At 44.0% G+C, this 22,303-nt stretch overlaps 3 protein-coding genes across 4 annotated transcripts; all 3 read left to right on the top strand.

The window, feature by feature from the left end:
- The first annotated feature begins 478 nt into the window (after positions 1–478).
- On the top strand, positions 479–10,427 carry rbm25a (RNA binding motif protein 25a). 2 transcript variants are annotated; one of them, XM_083683372.1, is made up of 18 exons: positions 479–648; positions 1,378–1,501; positions 1,660–1,709; positions 2,045–2,221; positions 2,369–2,426; positions 2,754–2,914; positions 3,094–3,300; positions 3,479–3,562; positions 6,986–7,266; positions 7,364–7,475; positions 7,664–7,753; positions 7,836–7,909; positions 8,026–8,176; positions 8,296–8,707; positions 8,851–9,152; positions 9,324–9,422; positions 9,677–9,724; positions 9,914–10,427. In XM_083683372.1, the coding sequence occupies exons 2-18, from the start codon at positions 1,396–1,398 to the stop codon at positions 10,004–10,006; spliced, it is 2,505 nt and encodes an 834-aa protein (XP_083539498.1). In that variant the 5' UTR covers positions 479–648; positions 1,378–1,395; the 3' UTR covers positions 10,007–10,427. The 2 variants fall into 2 exon arrangements, with proteins under 2 accessions (XP_083539498.1, XP_083539497.1); XM_083683371.1 differs by having other exon boundaries at positions 2,369–2,441.
- A 336-nt stretch (positions 10,428–10,763) lies between these two features.
- Positions 10,764–15,845, top strand: slc39a9 (solute carrier family 39 member 9). The gene is made up of 7 exons (XM_083684087.1): positions 10,764–11,354; positions 12,026–12,134; positions 12,398–12,601; positions 12,735–12,803; positions 12,923–13,008; positions 13,140–13,274; positions 13,425–15,845. Exons 1-7 carry the CDS (start codon positions 11,259–11,261, stop codon positions 13,656–13,658), a joined length of 933 nt encoding a protein of 310 aa, XP_083540213.1. The 5' UTR covers positions 10,764–11,258; the 3' UTR covers positions 13,659–15,845.
- A 1,136-nt stretch (positions 15,846–16,981) lies between these two features.
- Positions 16,982–22,062, top strand: plekhd1 (pleckstrin homology domain containing, family D (with coiled-coil domains) member 1; the record flags this gene model as incomplete). The annotated part of the gene is made up of 14 exons (XM_083683499.1): positions 16,982–17,078; positions 17,180–17,330; positions 18,050–18,143; positions 18,476–18,565; positions 18,665–18,741; positions 19,012–19,103; positions 19,202–19,254; positions 19,390–19,484; positions 19,603–19,696; positions 19,833–20,044; positions 20,801–20,933; positions 21,202–21,346; positions 21,615–21,758; positions 21,905–22,062. The coding sequence occupies 14 exons, from the start codon at positions 16,982–16,984 to the stop codon at positions 22,060–22,062; spliced, it is 1,635 nt and encodes a 544-aa protein (XP_083539625.1).
- Positions 22,063–22,303: the final 241 nt, after the last annotated feature.

Raw genomic sequence — 22,303 nt, 5'->3', positions numbered from 1 at the left:
TCCGAAGGCGTGTCTTGTGGAGCGGTGCATTGAAATGCACACATGATGCTATCCCGCAAAATCGCGGATACGGAAATTTCCACAAACGCAGCAACATGGTTGATGATTGGCATGTGTTTACTGACCTGGATAGTCAGCCCTGGCTCTGCACCATGTTGCCAGGGGAAAACATATCCGATAACCCCTTGTTTACTTGATGGAATGATCTACAACATTAAGGCCTAACTATAAACCATCTCTAGTCTGGCATTTCTGTATGCATATTAACCGTGGTCACGTTGATTGAATAGAATTGCATTTATATTTTTGGAAATTGAATAAAAAATAAGATTTTGGTGTATCAACTGTGCACATATTGACAGTCATCAATGTCAATACGTTCTGCGTATTGTGTCGATAGACCTCTGTTGTCCCCAAGTGCTGGAAAACGGTACAATACCCCAAAACGTGATATCCCATATTGCAATGCGACAAGAATAGATTAATGCTAGGCTAGCTGCATGTGCATATCTGGAGACAGATCGCAAAATTGTTTATGAATTGATGTAGCTATCTGGAAACATTGACTTGGAAACTGTGCCACGCGAATAAAGAGTTATAAGTTTGTTTTGAGATTAGATACATTATATAGACGCCGCTTGATTTCAGGTGAGTAAATAGCCTTGTAAGCTAACTCGGTAACTTAGCTAGCAAGCAAGTAGCATTGCTAGGGGCGGTTCTGACTAAACCCTGGAACGGAAACGCCATGGAACATTTCATGTAGAAATATAACATTGTACCAGCTGAGTATAAATGTAATTGTAATGAATATCTTAATGATCAGAAATTCGCTAGTTTATAACTAGATCAACTCTGAAGGCGAATCTTTTTTTTCTGCATAATGTCTAACAATATTATGTTACTAAGAACGTTCCATTAATTTCCAGCAACTAGACTGACCCATGTGGACAAGTAGCTAGACAACAGGAAATAAACGCGGGGGGGGAGTTAGGTTATCGTAATTAATTTGCTGTCTAATTATATTGCTCGCTGTTTCACTCGATAGTTGGAAGCTGAACATTTTAATTGTGTCATTTTATTTGTTCAAATACTCACTGTTTAAGCTACCGTTAGCTACCCAACTAGGTGAGAGTGTTGGTAGCTAGCTAAGTACCTTGCTGTGTACGGCTATCCAGTTTCTGCAAACGTGTTAATGGTTTATTACATTTGTCAATAATTGTTATTATCGTGTCTTATTTGAGAGTAGCTATTGAGTTTGTCCACATAATTAATGACACGTTCTCAGGGAAAGTGGCCGAGCCTGGCAGGCTCAAACAGTGTGTTGTGTTGAATGGTTGGTCCTGAACTTGTTCACCATCACCACCTCTTCTTCTGCAGGTTACTGCGCCTCCCAAGATGTCTTACCCCCCTCACCTCAATCGCCAGCAGATTGGCATCCCTCAGCTGCCCCCAAGGATCCCACCTCCCCAATTTTCAGGGTTTCCCCAGACAGTCCCACCAGGTAGTTAAAGGGCCAGCTAGGCAGCACCATCAACCTGGATGGTGTACACTACTATTCATTACATTTTGTACAATAGAAATCAGTCAATAGACCACAACAATAATGGAAGGGCTTCAGCTATATTAGATAGAGATGACACTGATTGTTTCCTCTTTCAGGTACACCCATGATTCCAGTACACATGGGCTTAATGACCTCCACACCAACGGTAAGCCGTAACTGCTGTACTCATGTTTAAATCAGTGTGACATGGAATGTTCTGCACTCAATAGTTATAGGCTTGCTTGGAAACTCAAGCTTTGTCATTGTCAACCTTAATTAAAATACTTTTTGGAGAACCACATAAGTGATGGATTAACCACAGCCCATTCTTGACCTTGGGTGAGGTGCTAGTGTAGTTCTAATGACATTGTATCAAAAATAATGACATTCCTGTCTTCTGTCCCTGGGTGATCATTGGCACTGACTGTTTGTACTGAGTGTGCAGTCTGGTACTGATTTGATTGGTGTGTGTGTCTTTGTGTCTTTTTATTATTATTTTAGGTCCTTGTTCCTACCACGGTCTCTATGGTACAGAAGCCTCCTGCCCCCAGAAAAGAGCTGAATACAGTTAGAGCCAAGGAGACCGAGGAGAGTGGCAGTGGAGGCCCAACCACTACAGTCTTTGTCGGGAACATCTCAGAAAAGGCCTCCGACATGTTGGTCAGACAGCTGTTAGCGGTGAGCAGGGCATGGAACATGGCTTAAGATTTTCTATTTGTTTACATGCGTTCATTTGTTATGATGGGTCAACCGTTTTTTTGTTATAATGGGTCACAAACAGTCTCTGGTTAATGATTCCATCTGCTTGTTTTCTCCATGTCTTAGAAATGTGGCTTAGTCCTAAGCTGGAAGCGGGTCCAAGGAGCCTCTGGGAAACTTCAAGGTAAAAACAAAACAGGTACAACACTTCTATAATACTTTCCCTCCTTTTCTTTTCATGTGATGAAATCTAGGATGGCATGATTGACCTTCACATTTAGATAACCCTTTGCATCACAAGGTCTGCAATGGCTCTACTTGTCATGTTGGGCTGTTAGTTGCCATGCTAATGGAGACGTTACATACAGCATTAGAGCATATTCCCCCCATCTGCTCGCCTCTCAATTCCTCTCACTTTCCTCTTTTTCCGTATCTTAGTGCTGAGTTATAAGCTTGGTCTTTGTGTTATTTCTGTGGAACCCTTCACCTCACTCCCCTTCTCTCCATTAAGCGTTTGGCTTCTGTGAGTACAAGGAGCCTGAGTCTACACTGCGGGCGCTTCGGCTCCTGCACGAGCTGCAACTAGGAGACAAGAAGCTGCTGGTCAAGGTGGACGCTAAGACAAAGGCTCAGCTGGAGGAATGGAAAGCCAAGAAGAGGAGTGCCAATGGGGTGTGTAACGTGTGTCCTGTCTATAAGGGTAGAGGATGGGGAGCAGATGGGAATAACCTGGCTCACGTGTATTCTGCCGATCCTGGGTGTAAGATTATTTGTTTTGTTTTCATTAGATATGGCAGTTCTTTAGCTTCTCTCTCTCTCTCTTGTGGGCTCGCTCTCTCTCTCTCCATCAGGGAGCCAAGTCTGAGGAGGGACCAAAGGAAGAAGAGGAAGAGGAGGAGGAGGAGGAAGAGGTTATTGATGAGGACACAAAGCGTCGTGACCAGATAGTGAAGGGGGCAATAGAGGGCCTTATTCGTGAATATGCCAGTGAGCTCAATGCCACGTCCCAGGACTCAGACAGCCACCCCCGCAAGAAGAGGAAGGAGAAGAAGGAAGAGGTACATTGCACCCATGCTGTTATCCATCATTTACTCACCAATTACCATCTCTCAATAACTGATGTACAGAAAATTAAATGAACCTTATCGTTACACCTATTTTTGATTTTAACTTTCGATCAACTCATCAATAAGATAACATGTGGTGTGTTTGTTTTGTTTTTGTATTATGTGACAGGAGGATATCAATGCAATAGATATGGAGGACGACAAGAGAGACTTGATTTCCAGAGAGATCAGTAAATTCCGAGACACACACAAGGTAACATTTCAGTTTTTTTAACACTCAAATTAGGTTTTGGAGAAAAGCTACCCACATCTAGATTATACTTGGTAGTGTTGCAACATCCTTATCAGCAACAGGAGTTCAACCTCAGATTCTTTTATGTATTGACCCCATCTTATGACCACTATTTTCAAATATTGTCAACAGTAGTCCAGTAGTTTGTTTATTTTGTAGATCAATTGAACTTGATGAAATTTATCAACAATAAAAACACTAGTGATCCAAAAAATATTATGTAGTAGCTAGCTCTGAAGACTGTGCATATGTAGTATGTCCGTCAGTCAACAATGCCTTTATAGTTACCTCCAAGAAATGAAGGGTAGAAATTAAAACTCTGTTCACAATACTGAATTGGGGGCAAATACAAAGTAAAACTACAGAGTAGGGTATATTTACCACACAAAGTGCATGGACATAATGTAAAATTCCCTTAAAGCTAATCTATTCATTAAACCCCACCATTATGATAGAGATCATATGGTGACTAAAGCAAGATGAATCAGAGCTTTGGAAAAAGTTGCGAGGATAGGATGTAAGTATGAGCTTTCATTTCTTCTTTACACATCTTGGGCGCTCCCTGCTGGAGGACTTGCAAAGGGGCAACTGGCTCTGAGTCACAATTCTCCCCCAGCCTGTCAGTGATTCATCGTGTAGTATTTCTCCATGAACATCTGTTTAATTCCAAGTGACAACTTGTAGCTACTGTTGACTGGGTTAAGGAGGGCACTGGCATTCAGCGGGCCAGGGAGCACAGTGAACCTATGCAGGTCCTAGTTTAGAAATGGCGTGTTTGAAGAACGCAGAGACAGACTGAATAACCCACTGCAGTGATTTTAGCTGCAGCCAATGCTAAAGCAGGGAGCGCCCCTCCACAGCACTCTGTGTTCTGAAGACTAGCAAGGTAAGACCCTCTCGTATCATTCCATCCTCTCCCTTTTACACTGTTCTTTCTCTTAATTCTCTGTGCTCTGTACCCCTTCGTCATTGTGAGCTCCACGTCCTGTGTTACTCATCTCTCTCTTCTGAATATTGAACGTTTTTATTTTCAAAAGCTTGGTTTAGTTACACTACGCAGAAAGCGTAATCATTGATATTCAAAAGCCAATGAGAGGAGTTTGCAGTTGAAGGTCGGTTGTATAGTTAATTTACTCTGATCCTTAGTCTTATGCTCAAGACATTAGATTAGTGGTCTGATTTGCAATGGTGATAATTCAAGCATGGCTTGCTGAAGTGTGTAAGTGGAAAGTGACTAAATCTATGAGCTTCTCAGTAGAGTACAAATCATTTAAAACAAACACCATAGTCTTATGACAAGATGCATACGACATATGTTATTAGTTCATCTTTGAAGTAGCTTTTGGCTGCACTTATTACCACACCTCTAGTATCAAAATTTGTCATCAGTGGAGTGTTGAGAAAGAGGTAAGTCAAGAAAAATGTATAGAACATCAGTTTTGACTTTGTCAGTTGATCTAAAGGCATCGTGAAAGATGCAGAGTAGGGATCTCTTGAGTCTTGGCTAAATCTCTTTCCTCAAACTCTGTCTGTACTCCTGTTCCTTCCCTTTCTCTCTGTCCCTCACTTGTCAGACATGAGACCCACAGTTCTCCCCAGCTTTGCTGTTATCTTCTGTTACTGAGCTATATGAGATTGCACTATGGGATGTTGACCCGTTCAAATCAATTTCCTTTTTAACTTTCTTGAGAATGGCGCTCAGCCATTGTAATTTTGATGTTTAGGACCTTATGTTCTTAAAGATGAGAGCTCTTTGAATTATGGGTCTCACTCTGGCTTAATGGTGAGTTGTATTTATCATTTGTTGGGTCGAGATGGCGAGATGAACATCAGAAGACTACCTGTGGGTAAGACCGCTTCTATAATTTCATTCCTTTTGCCAAAGTGGAATACCTGCATTGACTCTACCACAAATGTAAAAGAAGTATGTCACTATTTTGTACCTAGACACAGCTTGTTGTATGAATGATGATATGCTTGTAGATGAATTGCTGGTGGTAAGGTAGCTTTATTTTGTCTATGAATTTGACCTGCTTTTCCTCCCAGGCTTAGCTTATAGGCTTGTAGGGGCAGAGAAGCGCTGAAACCGTAGTTCATCACCTGTAAGTCACCAACAACTAGCTTGAAATGGATCAATCTCTGTTTCCTGACACAACGAGAGAGGGAGAACCTTGATCTGTGTTTTTGTGGTGTTCCATAGACCAAGGGCCGATACTCAGTTTTGATTAGTTTGACTTTGAAATGCTTAAGTCTGATGACAGGGTGACTTAAATGAAGTGGTTTCCAGGGTCTCTCACTCAGCCACACTGTCCCCCCGCCCTGCAGCAGTGGAGTACACGTGCTGGAGGCAGGGTCCCTGGTGCTAGAGTCTCAGATGGCTGTGTGTAAAACACATGGGACCTGATTATTTAATTCACTTAGTAGGGCCTAATGTTTACAGCTTAAACATGCAGTAATCCATTTGGCACACTTCGGTAAGGATAGACACTCTTCTCAAATGTATCGTGAGAACAGTCTGAACCCACTGTTCCAATTAGATTACAATTAGACTTAGTCTAGTGTCGTTAAAGCATGGTGAAGCTAGCACCTTGGACCTTGACAGAGAATATACCATGCTGGCACTGGGTTCTCAAGATAATTAGGCTATTGCGTGCTCTGCAACAGGGAAAATAGTTGTAAATTGGCAAAGCACCACAATCCGAGAGCCTCTCTTGTCTGGCTTTGAGTTTCTAAATGGGCATTGATTGCAAAGTCAATGTGTACTAGAGCTTGACCAACAGAATGGCCTAGAACTAAACCTTTATGGGAACATCAACATATTACATCAGAGTACAATCTCAGTGATCCACCATCACTGTGGATCCACACTGAGTCCAGTAGGGGACACGTTTGTTTACTTTACGGGAAAGGCATATTATACAAGCACGTATATTGAATGTGAGAACTGAATACATCCTCGTAGCGCACTGGCTATTAAAACTAGTTTTTTTAACCCGTGCATACGTTTGACATATAAACTGATAATGATATTAGCTCATAATCGGTTGCCCGTAAGTGAACTGGCTTTGCATCATGGCCCTGAGTTGTTATCTACTGTACTCAAACCTGTTAAAGCACCAGAGCTGAAACCTCTGAGGAAACATCAGAGACTCATGGAGGACAACATTCCATGGGGCCGTTCCCTTTCCTTGGCTCTCCGGAGGCAATGAGTCTCAGCGCAGTATGTGAGCTTGGCTGGCCCATGGACTGTGAACCACTTGTAACATCATGTGTTCACCTCTTTTTCTGCACGTTGGTAGACTTGAAAATAACTTCTGTCTGTACTGCCCGTTGATGCAGCAGTCAAGTGACACTCTGCAACTTTCTTCCTGTTGGGCCCTGCAGAAACTGGAGGAGGAGAAGGGAAAGAAAGAGAAGGAACGCCAAGAAATTGATAAGGAAAGGAGGGAGAGGGACAAAGAGAGGGAGCGAGAGAGGGAGCGACGGGACCGCGAGAGGGAGAAGGAGCGGGAGAGAGAGAAGGAGAAGGACAAGGAGCGGGAGAGGGACAGAGATCGAGACAGAGAACGAGACCGGGACCGCGAAAGGACGAAAGACCGAGAGCGGGAGAGGGAGCGGGAGAAGGAGAGGAGTCGTGATGTCAGCAAAGACCGCAGTAGATCCAGGTTGGCATGAGTTTGACATTGGCACAGCCTGTGCCGAGCTGCAAACATCCAGCCAACTCTACAAAAGTTAAAAATTACTCCCCTGTATGTTGTTCAGAGAGAGAAGCCGAGATGAGAAGAAACGAGACCGTGAAGAAGATGAGGAGGAAGCGTATGAACGCAGGAAACTGGAAAGGAAGCTGAGGGATAAGGAGGCTGCCTACCAAGAGGTACGTCTGCATCCACCTCAATGCTGATTGGCCTGTGGTGAACCATACCTAGTTAGGTTAAACTTGCTGAACACCATTCATACTGGCTCTGTCTTAACTGGAATTGGAAGTAACATCAGCCATTAACGTACTATAGTTGTATACTGTTGTAAATGTTGGTAGATTCTGACTTTACTTTTCTCTTGAAGCGTTTGAAAAACTGGGAGATCAGGGAGAGGAAGAAGGCACGGGACTATGGCAAAGAGACAGAAAGGGATGATGAGAGACGGCGTGAAATGGTAAATATGTATGATTTATGTCCTCTCTTTCTTGCTTGTCTGTGATACATCGATCAACATGTGGTCATGTCTGTTTCCTCAGACAAAAGAAGCCAAGCGACTGAAAGAGTTTCTTGAGGACTACGATGACGACAGAGACGACCCCAAATACTACAGGTGAAAACCTTTCTGGGAAACTTCCATAAAACATTTGTAGAAACTAAGTAAACAAGTGAGACGTCTGTCTCGGTCACCCAGTATTAACTCTGACCATCTCACCTTCTCGCTCCCAGGGGCAGCGCTTTGCAGAAGCGATTGCGTGACCGAGAGAAGGAGACTGAGCTAGATGAACGGGATAGGAAAAGGGAGAAAGAGGAGCATGAGGAAATCAGACAGAGGCTGCTGGCTGAGGGGCACCCTGACCCTGATGCTGAGCTGCAGAGGGTGAGTTTAGTGTAGATCTGTGTGTGGGTCTGCATCTATGAATGCATCCATGCATGAGGGTTCCCTCTGGCCTGTGGCTCTGCTCTGACCTGGTGTCTGGTGTGTCCATATGTGTGTAGATGGAGGAGGAGGCAGAGCGCCGGCGGCAGCCCCCAGTGAAACAAGAGCCAGAGTCTGAGGAGGGGGTGACGCAGGAGAAGGCCCAGAGGGAGCAGCGCGGGAGGAGGGGAGGAGGCAGCGCACCATTGCCAATTGCCCCGGGCCCACAGCCCCATTCCGACGATGATGCGGAGGAAGGTGAGGAAGAGGATTATCACGAAGGTGAAGGTGAGGAAGAGGCCAAGCCGTACCTCAAACCCACGTTGCGGCCAATCACGTCTGCGCCCTCCGTCTCCTCTGGCAGTGGAGGAGCTACACCTAACTCGCCCGGCAACGAGTCTCCCTGCGGCATCATCATCCCACATGAGAACTCTCCTGAGGTTCATCCTCCTGAGGAGCTGCGGCCCAAGATAGGCCTCAGTCTCAAACTGGGTGAGTAAAACAGCTCAGCAGGGATATAAACAGGAAGTGCATTGATTGTCATTTCTTAGCCTGACTTGTCTTGCTTTGTCTTTGCATTCACTATTTTCCTCCATTTCCTCCTCCATTGCCTCCCTCTATACCTACTGCCTCAGGTGCCACTGGCAGCCCCAGCCAGCCTAACACAGTGAAGCGCAAGAAGCTGGCGACAGTGGACAGCGTCTTCAACAGAGACGACGAAGAGGCCGACGAGCTACCTCGCAAGCGGAAACTGGTGCCGCTGGACTACGGCGACGATGACAAGAACCTGGGGCTGGACGGGGCGGAAATACCAGGGGGCAAAGGCGGCCAGAACACAGAGGAGAAACGCAAGCATATCAAGAGTCTCATTGAGAAGATCCCCACGGCCAAGCCAGAGCTCTTCTCCTACCCTCTGGATTGGACTATGGTTGACACGGTAAGGGGGACATTTCAGTGGAAGACACATTGGTCCAGTTGTGTAGCAGAGTACTGTGATTTACTGTACAACAGCATATTATACTCACTAATGTGATAAAGTAGAAGCTCTGTTTCAAAGCTTTGAATGCAACTAATTACCATGCATTTTCTTCAACTCTTCCTCTCTCAGACCTTGATGGACAGGCGCATTAAACCGTGGATCAATAAGAAGATTATTGAATACATCGGCGAGGAGGAAGCCACTCTAGTTGATTTTGTCTGTTCAAAGGTTAGTAAGCAGGTCTTTGAGAGAGAACGAGACAGCCCTGTCTGGAATAAGCATGTTAACTGTTCTCCTAGGGATAGTTGTGTGCTGAGGTTTCTCCTCACTGATTATGTAGGAGTTGAGGAGAGGGTGTTGTCAGAGGTAACGGTGGTTGGAGAACCAGTGTTCGCTGCTGTGATTATAATTGTTTGCTGTAGTCATGGTCACATGGTCTGCTGTGGTTTTCTCTTTAGCATCTTGTCTCTTCCTCTCCTCAGGTGATGGCACATGGCACACCCCAGGGTATTCTCGATGATGTTGCTATGGTGAGTGGATCCTGGATGTACCTCCTAGTGCATCTTATGAACATGACAATTAGATCGGAGTGTAGATAAAAGTACATAAATACAAATACATATTTTGAAGATCACAAGTTTTAATCATTGACATGTTTCTGAGAAACAATTTCATCGACCCAGATAGCACAATCTAACTACAAACTGATCGATTTACAGGTTCTAGATGAAGAAGCAGAGGTCTTCATAGTAAAAATGTGGAGGCTTTTGATATATGAAACTGAGGCCAAGAAGATTGGACTGGTGAAGTGAGGACACCCTACTGAAGGAAAAGGGCCAGTTTGTCTCTGGTCTTGCCCTTTATTACACTGACTGATCATCATACCACCCATAATAACGGGCCTTTCAGATTTTGAGAAACTGTGAAAATGGGCCTACACCCTTGATCCCCAACCCCATTCCATCACCGGGGAGCAATGTCTGCTGTGTATGTGTGTCTGCAAGAATGAGTTTGAGTATTGAATTCGTAAGTGCTCGCACAAGCTTATTGCATGGAAAATGTTTTGTTGAACTGGGTTCCCAATTTGTGAGAGACTGTCCAGGCAAAGCCAGTTATGCATTTTTACCCATTTCTGCTCCCATGTGTCCGACATTCTGCTTTATTATTTAGTATTGTCAAGTGGAGGCACTGCTCCACTCTGTTACCTAATGAAATAAAACCCTTTTTAAAACATGAAGTATTCCATTCATAATTAGTAAACATATGTTGGTGTCGGGAGTAAATTCAAATGTACTGATTTTATTTGTTTTGTATTGAATATTAAATTATTCATAATTGTTGAGTAATGTAATGATCATAGAAAAGGGCTTCACGTATTTGTAACTGAAAATTAAACATGTTTCAACATCCAGCAACGTTGATATCAGTCAATGGTTAACATACATGATGACATGACAGCTAAGACGCTTCGGACAGGTTTACGTGGCATGTTGAATAGGGCAGTGTAAAAAAGTCATGTCCGCAACCCGGAAGTAATTGGCTCTGCAATTAAAAGATGATGGAGACAGACTTGATAGTCAGCTAACCATTGTGGTAGACTCAGTAGCATTTAATGGTTTGTAGATAGGTACGTGTGAGAAAACGATGTGGACTGAATAGGCACATCGCCTATGAATTATTTAGCTAGCAGACAGAACTGTCAACATGGCTGTTAGAGCTCTGTTAAGCTAGGCTGGCCAGAAAATAGCTAGCTAGCTAGCTACGCTAACTGTTAGCATCATCGTCTTTGATCATTGTTTTGTTTATACAGCTAGCTGGTTAGATTGTGGATCGCAGTGGCGCTATCTGACTTGCTCCTCCTGATCTTCAGTAGGTCGCTGCAAACCTCTCAATTCTAGCCGTGTCGGGCAAACCTACCAAAGCTAAGCCACCTGGAAGTTTGTCAACCCTTTCGTGTGTGAATTCAGGCTAGCTGGCTAGCTAGCAAGTCTTTGCTGGTGTGCATATACCTCTATTAGAGGTTCTAGCAATCCAAGTTACTTAGCTATCAACAAAGCTGCAATTATGGACGATTTCAGCTCGATCAGCTGTTTTTCACTTGCTATGCTGGTGGGATGTTATGTTGCCGGGACAATCCCTCTGGCTGTCAACTTTTCAGAGGTGAGTGTAATACCTTAACACTTTCCTGAATAAACAGTGTCCTACATAGTTAACTAGCTTAGTAGGCTGTCTGGCCAGTCTTCTTCTGAAGTCCAAGCTGAGTCAGTACTTGTAAATTCATGGACTTGCAATACACATGTTAACATTGTTTTTCATGTAGTTGTCAATGGTTTATTAGTCTATTGGTATACGAATATAATTGTAAGCAAATGCTAGCCAATAACAACAATTATTTCTATAGAGGGGTCAAAGTTCACTTGTCTTCGTCAGATGTCTGAAATGTGTGGCATATTGATCACTCACTCCTCATAGATTTAACTGTCAAATCAATTGTCATGGGAATGTGTTTTAGATTAACTTAAATGAGTTTGTTGGAATTTGTCTTCATTTGCCTGTGATCAAACACGAAAACAAGTCATCATGATTATGCCTTGACCAAATGTTTTACTTGCTGATATTGGTGTCTTTATAGTACTCATAGATGTCTTTTTAGGATGTGAAAAATCCAATTGAATTGCAGAAGTAATAGATCATATAGGGCGATAGCTTAACTTCCTGCACCAGCAAACGCCCCCCTACTACAGCTGGCAGCAATGCAGATAACCACAACAGAGTAGAGTAGATTAACTGTGAGTAATGCTGATTTGCCCTCTCCCTTTGCTCTGCTGCAGGAGAAACTGAAGCTGGTGACAGTGTTGGGAGCGGGGCTGTTGTGTGGCACTGCACTCGCTGTTATCATTCCAGAGGGGGTCCATGCACTTTATGCGGAAGTCCTAGAGGGTGAGATTGAGAACACACCATATTTTCTGTGTATTTGGTTGTGAGATTGAGTTGACAAGCATGTTTCATGTTCATTTACATATTCCCAAGTGATACATGTACGATTTTCAGGAGGGTTTATGATGTCTAAAGATGTCCAGGGATGGTGAGTGGAATACTATAGCGAATGGTACCAGTGGTCATGAATAAAAAAAGCCCAAGTGAATAGACACTGGTGTATGTTTGAATATATTGGTTGTCATATGTTTTGACTCTCTATGCAGGTATGCACCAAGGCCATGGGCAGGCTGAGGGGGTAGGGGTGTCGGAGCAGAAGGGGGAAGTAGATGCAGCTGTGGGGCACAGTGGGGAGCACGTCCACAGCCATGAACACCTCCATGCCTACATCGGAGTGTCCCTGGTGCTGGGCTTCGTCTTTATGCTGCTGGTGGACCAGATCGGCAGCTCCCACGTGCACAGCAGTGACGGTCAGTGAGCAAACTCACCATACTTTAGGGTTATGCTTAGTTAATGCAAGGTTTGTCCGCTGAGTACTCTGTCTCACTGTGTGTGTGTGGGTGTGTGTGTGTGTGTGTGTGTGGGTGCACTTTCTTCGTTTAGATCCGGAATCAGCGAGGATTGCCAGCTCAAAAATCACTACCACATTGGGCCTGGTGGTCCATGCTGCAGGTAGGCCTCACAGTCAGAGATCCATGTTTTATGTTAGCGAGAGAGTGACACGGTTTCGGAGAGACTTGTTGCTGTAAATTAGTTAATGTAGCTGGTCTTTTATTTCTATGTTTCTCCAGCGGATGGAGTGGCTCTTGGGGCGGCCGCCTCTACTTCCCAGACGAGTGTTCAGCTCATTGTCTTCGTGGCCATTATGCTTCACAAGGTACTGTGACTTCAAGCCTTTCTTCTCACATTGTAGTCTACTGATCTTGTTCAAACGTTTTCTATTTATAGTCTGTATTGGGTTTGTTTTGTGTGTTTAACCATATTTACCCTCAATTTTATTGCCCCTAGGCACCAGCTGCTTTTGGATTGGTCTCTTTCCTGATGCATGCTGGCCTGGAAAGGAACCGCATCCGTAAACATCTGCTGGTCTTTGCCTTGGCAGCACCTGTCCTCGCCATGCTTACCTTCTTGGGTCTCAGCCAGGTGAGCAAACAACCCCGTCCAATCATGATTCCAACAACGGTCTGCTACTCCAACCCATTCTCATTGAGTAGTCATAAGCATCAGGGAAAAAAAGTTCACATGCTAATTCGAGAATTCCCCTTCCTTTTACCCTGATCCATCCCCATTCAGAGCAGTAAAGAGGCGCTGTCGGACGTGAACGCCACAGGTGTGGCCATGCTCTTCTCGGCGGGAACCTTCCTCTACGTAGCCACTGTACATGTCCTGCCTGAGGTGGGAGGCACCGGTCACAGCCACGCCCCCACGGGAGGGAATGGAGCAAAGGGACTGAGCAAGGTGGAAGTGGTGGCACTGGTTTTGGGCTGCCTCATTCCTCTGGTGCTGTCTGTCGGCCACCAGCATTAGACAGAGCCCAGGGCAGGAGAGATAAGGGAGTGAGAGAGTTCAGAGGGAGTAAGCGGGGAGGTTAGGGAGAGCAGCCAAACAGAAACCTCAAATGTTTCAGATCTCAAATGTCTTATTACCTGTTGTCTGGACTGCTAATGGGATGGACAGAGGTTGTTTACCGGAGTTTCATCTACTTGTGGCTGAAGGCGAATACACCTGAGAACAGAAAAGGGTGATGACGTCACAATAATCGAGTAACAACAACAACAACAACAACAACAACCCCCTCCACAACACTCACAATGGAGTGCTTTGTGCTGGCACTGTTGACAAGAGACTGTATTCTATCATATATATATATATCTTTTTTTTTTCATTAGAAATGTGTATCTTCATTTTGGCTCAGAACAGGGTCTACATCTATGTAGACTGTTTAGGTAGCACTGAAGTTTTGGATTATTATTATCGATCCTGCTTTAGTGTTACAGATGTAGAGATGTCCATGACCTGTCAAACCAGTCAACCATGACTCCTGTCAACCAGTTTTTTTATTTTATTTTATTTTTTTAAATGAAATAAGAATGGGCAGAGAGAAGTGTAAAAGTGTTGGGCGAATTTGTGGCATCTTGCAGTAAAAGTGAAGTGTTTTATTTGGGTGTACATAGCGGCCATCACCCTCACTGGTATTCAGGATGATTTAGGTTAATATTTAAGTGCCATCATAGATCATTGACGCATCAGCCATTGGAACTTCACTCTTACTGTAAGATTACGGTTGATATTAAGTGTAATCCAGCTCTCTTGTCTCTTGAACTTCACATTCAGGTGTTTAAATTAAAGCCTGACCCAGAGGCTTCGTACTAACTCTGCTCTACAGGAAAGTAACGTGTGACTGCAGGAGATGCATACCTCACCAGTAGGGTGCGTTCCTCAGACCCTACACTAATATTAATGATCCAAATTGCTTGAACTACGTAATGGAAGCTCTGCACCAGGACCATGTATTACCAGCCTCAAAATGACACACAACAAGATTTAGACCTACTGTAAAGCCTGCCTCCCTTCTTGAATAGCCCTTGCTCTTGTTTATTTCCTCAAATTTGCCTGTATTCTCCAATCCAGTTTTCTTTGCAAAGGAACTGGTGAAAGAACACATTTAGATGATTGTATAGAGACTAAATGGCCTGTAGAATTGCCTATACACAGAATTCATGGTGGAGGGCTGGTTTCCCAGACCTGGATTAAGCCTACTCCCAGACTAAAAAGCATCTTTAATGGTCTTTATCCAAGATTTGGCTTATCCTGTGTCTGGGAAAGTGTTTGTATATGTTGTTTTAACTGCTTTGCATTTTTCAATGAGATGCCACTTGCCAGATAGGGCATTCGTTCAATGAATTATGAATCAAGGGACCAGCGCTCTAGTCTAGACAGTGGCACTGAGTCAGAACATAGACACTTTTTAATCATTTGGGCCAAAAACAGTAGCTCTGAGGTTAGATGGACATTTTTAGCTTGTTTTGATTTTTCTTGCATCTTTAGTGTCCTCAGATCTTAGCAATAATCATGTACGGTAAGGTCTGAAGCCAAGGGAACTGGTTACCTATTTTTCAGGAGTCTAACATTATTTCTGAAATGAGTACAAAGCCTATCATACCTTACTTAACATTTGACCTGGGTGGTAATGGTGGTGAGTCTTCTGGAGGGAACAATGTTATTGTATTCCCAATGATTTTGGCTACAGGGGCTTCCCGACCCCATAAATAGGCACGTTCTCACACAGCCGAATGAATGGAGCTGTTTCTATGGATTCATATGGAAGCTGGCTGCTCCCTCCATTTCTGATGAAGTGGGATTTGTGGTTGTGTCTGTAACTGTGCCTGCCTAGAGCAGAGCTCATGTTTCTGTATGTATGTATGTATGTATGTATGTATGTATATGTATGTATGTATGATGTACAGAATAACTTTTTTCCACAATATTAATTGTCTCAGTGCGAGACCAACTGTACTTACACACACGTGGTGTGTGTGTTCTCTCTTTATTTTAGTCTGGGATAGAATGCTCCATTTTCTATTGACTGAAGTTGAGCAATGCCATTTAATTTCTTTCTTAACAACTTCTTCACATTCATGCAGACACACGATACACAGCCCATTTGGGGTCGGAAAGTCTTCTTACACACACATTAAACTTCTGTTCAATGGATATCACTTGGGTCATTGTGATGTTTTTAAAGAAGGTATCAAGTTGGTACCTACTTGACATGTAAATGTGAAATGTATAGGATGGAAGATGATGGCATAGGTTCACTGACAGCTGCGTGGTGTGAGGTTATGCCCAAAGGGTATGAGTTTAGGGAGTAGTGCATGCAGACCTTGTGCAGCATATTTTGTTTTTTACTTTGAGATTTATGAACAACAGCAAGTGTGTTCCAAAGGGAAATCCCGACCACAGCCCCTCAGCATCAGAGCTGTTCCACCGCTGGTGGATACAGTCGAGGGGTGTGTGGGTGTGAGAGGGTTGTTAAGCGGGGTGGTCAGGGTGAGGGGAGGTTATTGAGGGTCACTGTTTTGAGGTTTTAATGTGATCATTCCATAAGGAGTCTGCCTTATTTCCATCTTTTGATTGTGAAAAGTTAAGCAGTTGCAAAAACTATGTGTTTTATGATGATTTAAATAAAGTTTTTTAACTGGTGCAATCAGAAAATGTGTTCTTTGTTTTCTTATGTATCTAGCTAAGCTTCTTGCTATATGTCTGGACTGTTAGCTCTGAAGTGGGTAACTTTTAATTTCATTCATCTTTAGCTTCAACTTTGAGCCTCGGGTCAGCAATAACATTTAGGCTTAACATCATGTGAACGCATAATCACTTAGTGGTATTGGTTGGAGTGAGGGGAATACTGCCTAAAGATGTAATCTCTTATCCATTAAACTACTCAATCTGACACACACACCCCATAAGTTTGCATGTGTGATGTAACTACTCAAAAGGATAAAGCAGAAATCTATACATCGGGCAGAATATAAACTGCTCTACATCTGAGCTTTACTTGAAAGTGGTTTGCTTTGGCCACTGATACAGATGTTCTTTTAATTCTGTGTGTGTGGGAGAGAGACCACAACATCCACACCTGCCAAGGGCTAAATGGAGTCTGCCACTGGAAGTACAGTAATCTGAATAACAGCTTTTACTGGCGGAGAGAGTTATGACAGGGATGTATTGACCCAGCCCCAGATTTAACCACTCATTCCTAAAGCCTCTCTCCCACTCCGGCCCTCCCCCAGCTCTTCTTCTCTCCATCACATCCCTGCTTTCATCTCTGTGCAGTCTGCCTCCAGCTGATGTCGGTATTGGCAGCTACATCATTCCACCCCACTGAGTTATTGGGATTTGTTTGTTTCTGTGTGAGTGTGAGTGTGAGTGTGTGTGTGCGTGTGTGTGCATGTTTATGAGTTATTGGGTTTGTGTCTGTATTTGTGTCTATTTTTGATTCCATTGATATTTCCTCCCATCGCTGCCCCACCTCCCCGTGAAAGTAGATGCGATGTTCTCGTCCAGACCCTCTGTTTCCCTCTGGACGTCCATGGAGCAGGCTGATTCTGACTTGCTGGGCATCAGCACTAAGGTGCAGCTGCATGGGGTGCTGTGGAAGAGGCCCTTCGGACGTCCCTCTGCCAAGTGGTCTCGCAGGTAAGGAAATCATCTGTCTGTCTACTGTATGAGAGTATGCCAGTCTGCATAGAGGATGATGGCTCTCTTATTGAATGGAATTTTGTTATACTACAGTACTGTATACCTTTTAATTTCAAAATGTCTTGCTATCGTCAAATTGAATTTATTCTGTTCAAGCTTAAGTGCTCTTTTAGTGTAGGAATCTCATAAGAATCTAGAGTTGACTGTTAGAGCCCTATAAAATAAATATATCAAGGTCATAGTGTGGTACATGAAAGTAAGACCATCTTTGTAGTTTTGGCAGCAGTGGGAACAAATCGTTATGAGCCAAATGGCATTCCCATTGTGTTTGCAATCGGATGATCACATTCACCCTAACTCAACGATCACCAGTTATAGAGCACTTTGTCAATCAATTCTCTCAGACTCATACATAGAGACTTCAGTTGTTTGAGGGTTATGGCCAAGCCTGTACTGTACTGTACTGTAGCATTAGTGTCTGTTGAAACCAAGCAGAAACCAAACACCAACCACCTGCCATATATAATCGATCAGTCAGCAAACACTCACTTTGGGGTGACTGACCCTAATGGCCATTTGAACTATGACCTGTTAGTATTTTGTGCTGTATGTCAGGAGCAGACTGATACAAAAATATACAATGTTATCTAGAAGTCAGGATGCAATCTGGTGCTATGACTGTCTCATCTAGTTAATGACACACAATTATCTCATAGATTCTTTATCATCAAAGACAGCTTCTTGCTGTACTATGCAGAGGGCGAAAAGAGAAGCTTTGAGACCAACAGATTCTTTAACATCCACCCCAAGGTGAGTATGTGCATGGCCCTTGAGTTTGGGCTTGATTTAATGAACAGGAACAGGTTTTTTTGTGTTGTGAGGGTGGAAAGGTTGTATGGACAATGTTTGTATGAGTGAATATACAGTATGCAAAATGTTGCTTGAGTTCTTGAATATCAGGGACGTCAAAATTGATATGCAACAAAATGCATAAGATAATAAACACTAAAAATGGAATAGCTTTAGCCAACATAAACATAGCAAAGATGGTGCATGTGCTGACCTTAAGTCACAAGTTATTTTCTCCAAAAGTTTCCAAGACCTTTATGAAATGTGTTTTGTCCCATTTCTGTGTGTTTCAGGGTGTTATCCCGCTGGGAGGATGTGTTGTGGCTCCTAAGGAAGATCAGGGCATGCCATTTGCCATGATTATCAATCTTGAGGATTTCACCGTAAGCGCATAGCTGTACGGTTACTTTAAGATACTTGTCACCTGCATCACTATGCTAGGCAGCTGAGTGTGATGTGTGATGTTTGCGATATTCCCACAGGGTAACATCGTCCTTGCTGCTGAGTCAGAGTCAGAGCAGACCCAATGGCTGGAGATGCTTCAAGACTCAGGGAAAGTGTGAGTAACTGTCTACACTGCCTCAGTAAATCTACTGTATACTGGGTAGGGATGGGATTTAGGAACTAGGGCAAGTCTGCTCCATCTCTAACTAAAGAGACCATCTAAGAGAATGATTCTCTTCTCAGACAAGAAGTCTGTTTTCAATGAATTGTAACAGTAAAGCGTTGTATAGTGTCACATATATTCTATATTCAGATTGAATTAAACACAGAATTGAACATACAACAAATCTAATGTTGGTTGTATCATGCTCTTTGAAACTGACAGTACATGGAAGAACTCCCAGCTGGGTGAGGCCATGATTGAGAGCCTGGAGGCCCAAGGGCTGCAGCTGGCCAAGGAGAAGCAGGAATACCTGGGTAAGAGGAGGAGGAAGAATGGGGAGCTGGGATAGGAAGGAGGAAATGGAAAATAAGGCCTTTGTTTTGTAAGTTTGTGGGTGTTTTTCTCCCTCCAGATAAACTGATGGAAGAGACAGAGGAACTGAGTCTGCAAAGAGAACAGAAAGAGGTAAAACTTTCTACTTTGTCTCACATGCTAACTTCTGAAGACTTTAATACCACTATCATGTTTCCATGGGAACTATAGTGTCCTATTAATGTGTGCACCAATACATTCCCTCATACAGTATATGTGTGTATACAGGAGTTGGAGCGGCTGAACATGGTTCTAGAAGAAGAGAAACAGAAGTTTGAGGAGGTGGTGCTTGAGCTGAAATCGGAACAGGAACAGATCAAACTGTGAGAGAAACAGACTGTGATCTTCTAACATAGCTTTGGACTTGAACATATAACCCAAGTAATGTGAGACCTCGCATAAAGTTATTTGATCTTCAGATGTGTGGTCTGTTGATGATAGGGACTTGGATGGCACAGCTCAGTCCCTGAAAGGTGTGGAGTCTGAAAAGGAGGAGCTGAACAGTCTAACAACACTGCTGCAAAAGTCCATTGAGGTATAGGTAATCACACACACACACACACACACACACACACACACACACACACACACACACACACACACACACACACACACACACACAGTACAGTACAGTATATTCCCTTCCTCATCATGTGTTCAACATTGTTCAGGAGCTGTCCCATGAGAAGCAGCATACCCTAGAGCTGCTGGGGGTGAAGGAGCAGCAGGAGGGGCTGGAGGTACCAGAGGAGGACGCCCAGACTGCCTCCAGTAGGCCTGAGGACTCAGAGGACTTGGGAAACATTAGCCTGATCCAGAACCTACGCCACATTGAGGAGCAGATGAGGATCCTGCAGGGAGAGAAGGAGCAGGCAGAGGAAAAGTGAGTGGGCCATTGCACACAAATGAAGCAGTTGATTGGGTAGAGGATTGGGATGCCTTCTACTCTCCTTTCAATGGACTGTATCTTTAGGCGTCAACCAAGGGAAATCTCAACACCTACTCTAAAAAGCTTCCGATCAAATGGGGCTTCATGTGATTTGGGACTGTGATGATGAAGATAGTACAGCATATTCCATGGGGGGTTGAACCTGGTTTCGTGGGCATATGACCAGTTATACTGACTGTCCTAGGGCTCCTTCAGTTTTAATGGGGCTGAGAGAGGAAGTGAACCACTAGTGGAAATGTGTATTGATTCCTCAATACAACCAGCACATCGATCAGCACCAGAGAGTGGGCCGTGAGAGACTGGTATTGACTACAGAGCTGATAGTGTTCTCTTGTACAGAGTATATAGAGTGAGAAGAGGGGTTCTTTCAATGGAAGTCCCATTGAAAGAAGTTAACAAGTTTTCACTGACATTCGCTGTGGCAGTAACTGCTTCTGTTAGCTATACAGGATGTATCACTATGTTATACGTTAGTGTGAGCTCATGTCTATAAGAGTTTGTAATATTTTCTTCTAAGAAACTAATCAAAGTGCTGTTAGATGGTTAGAGACACACTTATTTACACTGTGCATAGCAGCTGTACTGTACTGTGCTGTACACTACTACCCTTGTACTGACTTTGCAGGTTTATGTAGTTCTGTGCATAATAGCTTTGCTCTCACCGTAAGTGCTCACTGTGTCCCCCTGCAGGCTGAAAAAGAAGGAGCAGCGAGCTAAATTGCTGCAGGAGGAGAGGGAGTTCTACTCCTCTCAGGCCCAGACGCTGCAACATTCCCTCACACAGCTCACCGTGGACAAGCAGCAGACAGAGGCAGAACTGAAGGTGACCAAATATCTCTCAGTTATGAGCTTATTGAATTGCGCGTATAGTAATAATGGCGCTCAAATCACTCGACTCTCCTTCCTCCTCGATCAATAGTGATTAGATAATACTGTACTTTATTTCTTACTTTTGGCTACCTCCATTACAACCTTCAGCTCAATGTGTCCCCTATCCTAACATCTCTCCCTCCCTGAGCCCGAGCCACCCCTCCTCCTCCTCATTGTGTGCGTTGACTGTGCTGACATGACCTTTGACCTCTGTTGCCCAGGCAGAGATGGGGTCGCGGGTGGAGCTGGAGCGCAGGCTGAAGCTGGCAGAGGAGGCTCTGCAGAACCTGGAGAAAGGCCTCAACTCAATGGAGTGCTCCAGGGAGAGAGATGAGAAGATGAAGGGTGACGTCAACCATCTCAAGCGTGAGTGCATTTACACACAGGTCCTCTATGAGCCACAGATACGCACACGTCTATGAACTATCACACGTGTGCGTGCAGTTAAATGAGAAATAAAAATGTAACACAACGCATCGTTCCTCTACAATCCCACACCTTTGAGACTGCTCTCTCCTGCATTGTTTAAATGGACGATATTGTGATGACGATTACACATCATCCCCCCCAGTATTAACAGTGAAATTCTGATTCTGATTCTGATTCTGAAATGACGTGTGTTTTTTTCAACCAGAGTTCTTTGAGGAGTGCATCTGTGCTGCAGAGATTGAGGCGAAGCTTCCCGCCATAATGAAGAATGCTGTGTATCTCCACAAGGCTGCTGCCCGGCGAATTAAGAGCTGTCGAATCCAGAGGAGGGCCTCTAGACGCCACTGGTGTAAGCATGTCGAAGCACTGCTGGGTTTCCCACTCACACGTAGTATACTGTACACACACACACACACACACACACACACTCTTTCAGAACATGCATTTGGTTGGATATGTTAGACTATTTCCAATCCCTCTCTTTTTTATCTACAGTGAAACACTCCCAGTCTTTCGTTGCATCTCGAACCGGAGACATCCCCAACGTGGAGGACCTTAGGGAGACCGCCCGGCGAATGACCGCTGACAGTGGCTTCAGGGAGAAAATGTATAAGATCATCGCTGACCAAGATGCCTCGGAGACAAAGGACTGAGAGAGAAAATTAGGGAGGTAGGTAGGGAGGCAGGTAGGCAGGTGAGAGGTAGAGTGGAAGAGGTAAGTAGAAGAGGAGAGAGACTAGGATGAGCGGACCATAGCTTTACCTCAGTGCAACACACAGTGTGAAGTCATGTTCCACCTAGAAATCTGCTCCAGTGTTATAGTTGAGGACACAGCACATAATTGTCTAAAAAATGCCATCTCCTGAATTTACCGTAGCATTCAACTTGTGTTTG

The sequence above is a fragment of the Argentina silus genome (assembly GCF_951799395.1).
Source record: "Argentina silus genome assembly, chromosome: 13".
NCBI lineage: Eukaryota > Metazoa > Chordata > Actinopteri > Argentiniformes > Argentinidae > Argentina > Argentina silus.
This window is presented reverse-complemented; position numbering and strand designations above follow the sequence as displayed.

What these genes read in the sequence shown, in the direction of transcription:
- slc39a9 (XM_083684087.1), top strand. Translation starts at nt 11,259, where the DNA reads ATGGACGATTTCAGCTCGATCAGCTGTTTTTCACTTGCTATGCTGGTG. An exon ending in TGGCTGTCAACTTTTCAGAG is followed by an intron (nt 11,355 to 12,025) that starts GTGAGTGTAATA and finishes GCTCTGCTGCAG; the next exon opens with GAGAAACTGAAGCTGGTGAC. An exon ending in CCTGGTGGTCCATGCTGCAG is followed by an intron (nt 12,804 to 12,922) that starts GTAGGCCTCACA and finishes ATGTTTCTCCAG; the next exon opens with CGGATGGAGTGGCTCTTGGG.
- rbm25a (XM_083683371.1), top strand. Translation starts at nt 1,396, where the DNA reads ATGTCTTACCCCCCTCACCTCAATCGCCAGCAGATTGGCATCCCTCAG. An exon ending in AAAGACCGCAGTAGATCCAG is followed by an intron (nt 7,267 to 7,363) that starts GTTGGCATGAGT and finishes TATGTTGTTCAG; the next exon opens with AGAGAGAAGCCGAGATGAGA. An exon ending in TTCTCGATGATGTTGCTATG is followed by an intron (nt 9,725 to 9,913) that starts GTGAGTGGATCC and finishes ATCGATTTACAG; the next exon opens with GTTCTAGATGAAGAAGCAGA.